The sequence below is a fragment of the Pteropus vampyrus genome, unplaced genomic scaffold, assembly GCF_000151845.1.
Source record: "Pteropus vampyrus isolate Shadow unplaced genomic scaffold, Pvam_2.0 Scaffold51, whole genome shotgun sequence".
In the NCBI taxonomy this organism is placed as follows: Eukaryota; Metazoa; Chordata; class Mammalia; order Chiroptera; family Pteropodidae; genus Pteropus; species Pteropus vampyrus.
Window position 1 is genome coordinate 186,593 of NW_011888832.1, and position 3,406 is coordinate 189,998.

General features: G+C 55.7%; 1 protein-coding gene across 2 annotated transcripts in view; it reads right to left on the reverse strand.

The window, feature by feature from the left end:
- Window positions 1-3,406, reverse strand: part of ADGRG1 (adhesion G protein-coupled receptor G1) — a 30,853-nt gene that overhangs the window by 11,577 nt on the left and 15,870 nt on the right. For both annotated transcript variants that reach the window (XM_011360093.2, XM_023530620.1), the window contains exons 2-3: window positions 1,307-1,405; window positions 331-753 (exon numbers count right to left, since the gene is read on the reverse strand). In XM_011360093.2, the coding sequence (XP_011358395.1) occupies window positions 331-753; window positions 1,307-1,370 (487 nt within the window). In that variant the 5' untranslated portion in view covers window positions 1,371-1,405. The remainder of the gene's footprint in view (window positions 1-330; window positions 754-1,306; window positions 1,406-3,406) is intronic.

The window sequence follows — 3,406 nt, forward strand, 5'->3', positions numbered from 1 at the left end:
GCTGGTGCAGCAGAATGTTCCCTCTGGCTCCTGACATCCAGTCTCATCTCTCCATTTTCTCTCCTCCCACCTGCTCAGGCTTCTTCCTTCACCCAGACCATCCCTGCAGCCTCTGGATGGGACTTCGCCCATCGAACCTTCCGGAAACACACCTCGGTCACACTCTCCCACTCCTCAGACCCCTCCGAAGCCTCCCCACTGCCTGTGAACAAAGCCCAAGCTCCGTACACGGACATTCAGACCCTGTCCACTTCCAGGCCTGCCGCGCATTCTGCCTTCCCTGCCCCAGGCCTTTGCCCAGTCTGTTCCTTCTGCCTAGATTCGCCTTACTGTGGAAGGAGAAGGTGAAGCCGGAGGCCTGAGGCAGGCTGGTGTTCTGGGGGCTCCACCACGAGCTGACAGAGGTGGCGAGCAGTGGGGGGCCCTGGGCTGGACTCTCTTCCTGGTGCTGGAAGCACAGGAGGCCAGAGGCCTGGTCACTCAACAAGAAGTCGTTCTTGCCGTAGCGAAGGTGCAATTTCCCAGCGTGACGGTTCCAGTACAGGCAGAAGTGGTAGAGGCCCCTGGGTTCAGGGAAGAATCGGGAAGCCGGGGAGACCCCTGGGAAGGGAGCGTGGATTGTGAGGGCCGCCTCGGAGTTCTCGATGGCGATGTGCAGCTCTGGTGTCCGCGTGTAATTGAGGATGCTCTTTTGCGTCTGGTTCCGCTGGCCACAGAAGCGGAAGTCTTCCCGGAAGCCCCCGCCGTGGGCACCTGAGGAGGCAGAGACTGCAGATGGGACTCTGCGACAGGTGCCAGCCATGGGCGTGGGACAGGGCAGGCCCTGGGCCCAGACACGGGAACCCAGTGTCTGGGACCCATACACATTCCAAGGGCCTATGCCTCAAAGGGTCTACAAAAATGTGAGTCTATTCTGCTCAAAAATTATTGAAAATATGAAAAAAAAAACCCTCAAAATTAATCATGATTTTAAAGACAATAAGCAATGAGGTATTTAACGAGGCTGTGCCTGCCTCAGACAGCTGTGCAGGCTGTGCACTGCACAAGGATGCTCTGGCTACAGAGGTGCGTAGGGCCAAAACCCAGTCCATGTTCCCACCCCAAGCTGTGCACTGGGGGGGGCTGCATCTGTCAGAGAAAAAGGGGTGTCTTTTCCTTTTCTCCAAGGTACCATTCACTTGCTAAGCTGTGTCTGCAAACCTGTGCCTGCCTAAAGGGGTTAGTGGATGTATTGGCATCTGTCCTAGACATGAGGGCATCTTAACATAAGTCACCACAGTCCCAGGGCACCCCTGGGAAAGCCCACCTGGAACCAGGAAGAGCAGACCCAGCAGGAGCAGTGCTGTCTGCGGCAGCATCTGCGCAGTCATCTTCCTCCTCCGAAGTCACCCTGAGAAGTCACTGCCTGAAAGAGACCAGGAGCGTTAGCCAGAGGCCTGACCCTCGGGGAGAAGCCAGTGTAGAGGTGGGGAGGCAAGAGTGGAAAAGCCTGTGGACCTCCCCAGAGCTGCCGGAAGTGGAGCCTCAAGACGCCGTGGTAGCCCAGCGCCCAGCCAAGGTCAAATCCTGGCTCCACCTCTCTTGCTTGCTGTATGACCTTGTGTAGGTCACAGGAAATGGGCCTAATAATAGTAGCTCCCTCTGGACCCAGTAGGGATGGGGTATTCTTAGTTAGACTCTGGTGGGGAAGGCCCCGCGGCACCACCTGGGACCACGATACCCACTCCGGGCCTGGAGGAGACACAGGAAAAGGGGAGCTCTCAGGGTTCTCCCCCAGAAACATCACCATCATCATCCCTGAGATCCAGCTCAGACTACACCTCCTTCAGGAAGTCTTCTTCAACTCCCTCTGCAGTCCTTCAGACCTCCTTGGGTTCCCACCGCTAGCCAGGGTCCCCTCTGTTAGCCTCCATCAGTGGTGCGGGATGATGCATTCCCTTCTCAGCCAGCAGGTGAAGGGGCTGGGGGGAAGCGCGCTTTCGCTCATGACCACCAGGGGGAGCCAGTTCCCAGGGCTCTGGGCGGCTAGAACCGTCCACAGACATCCCAGTCTAGTGGGGCTCGCCTATGGCCCAAGTCCGGGGAGGCCCAGCTACCCTCACGTCCACCCCCATCCCGGTGTAGAGGGGGCACTTCTGATCTCCCGCGGCCTCTATTAGTTGAGCGCCTACTATCCGCCAGCCTGTGCTGACTCACCCCACCCCCATGTCTGTATCAATCTTCACTCCAATGGGCCCTATTGTTGGCCCATTGCACAGACAAGGAACCTGAGGTCCAAAGGCTTAAATGTCTTGCCCAAACTTACTTCAGAGGCCAAGAGCCTTTCCTGCTTGGTCAGAACTGTAGTGCCTGGCAAGGAACCACATAGAGAAATGCCAGGTGGTTTGGCCCACCCCACTACCAGCTGGTCCTATGAGCAAGCTGAGTAGTGACAGACATGGACAGGCATCCTCATCCTGTGGGGACCTATATATGGTTGAGGTGACAGATGCAATCATCTGCCACAAGCCAGAAGAAGGGAGGCTTGGCAACCGAGGTCACGCGAGGAGTCTGAATTTGAGAGAAATCAAGGAGGGCTTCCAGGAAGAGGTGGCTTTTGGATTGACTATTTGAGGGCAGTGTTAAAAGGGTGGCCCAGGCAGGAACTCATTGTCTCCTGATCTGGCTGGGCCTTCTTCAGATTGACCTGGCCCCCTCATAGGAGACCTAGAGCCGGTCTCCTATGCCCCAGCATATGTAATGGAACACTAATTCCTTGGACCTCAGTGGTCTAATCATTGGTCAATGGGCTCATCATCCTGCCCTAGTGGCCTCACAGGACCCCTTAGAAAAAGGATGTGAAAGTATTTTGGGGAACGGCCACTGTTTCTTAGGCTGTGATTTTTAAGGTTTCACTCTGAGGCCTCTCTGAGTATTTGGCTCATTTTGAAACAGCCTCCTGCCTCCCCAGGCCAGCAGAAGGAAACTCAGCATCCAGGGACAGAAACATCTCCCTCCTGAACCCCCTCTTTCCTTCTCCTTTCTGCAAGCTTCTGTCGCTGTCTATCTCTGATCCCTAATCCAAACATCAACTCCTCCAGGCAGCCTCCCTTGCTGTGACCACTGCTCTACACTTGTGAATTCGTAGTTCACAGATGACTACGAGAATCTGGCCCAAATCACGCATTTTATAGCATCTACATTTGAGGCCCAGAGAGGGCCAATGACTTCCTGACATCACACAGCAAGCAAGGATGGAACTGGCCGGAGTCCGTGTATCTCTCTGGCCCACTGACCTTTAGACTGAGCTCCCACGGTTGGTAGACAAGGCCCCAGGATAGAGCAGAACCTGCTTTGTAACAGCCCACTTGAACAGCCCACAGAACAGTCCGACCCAGCTTCACACAATGGGGGCCACCATCCTGAA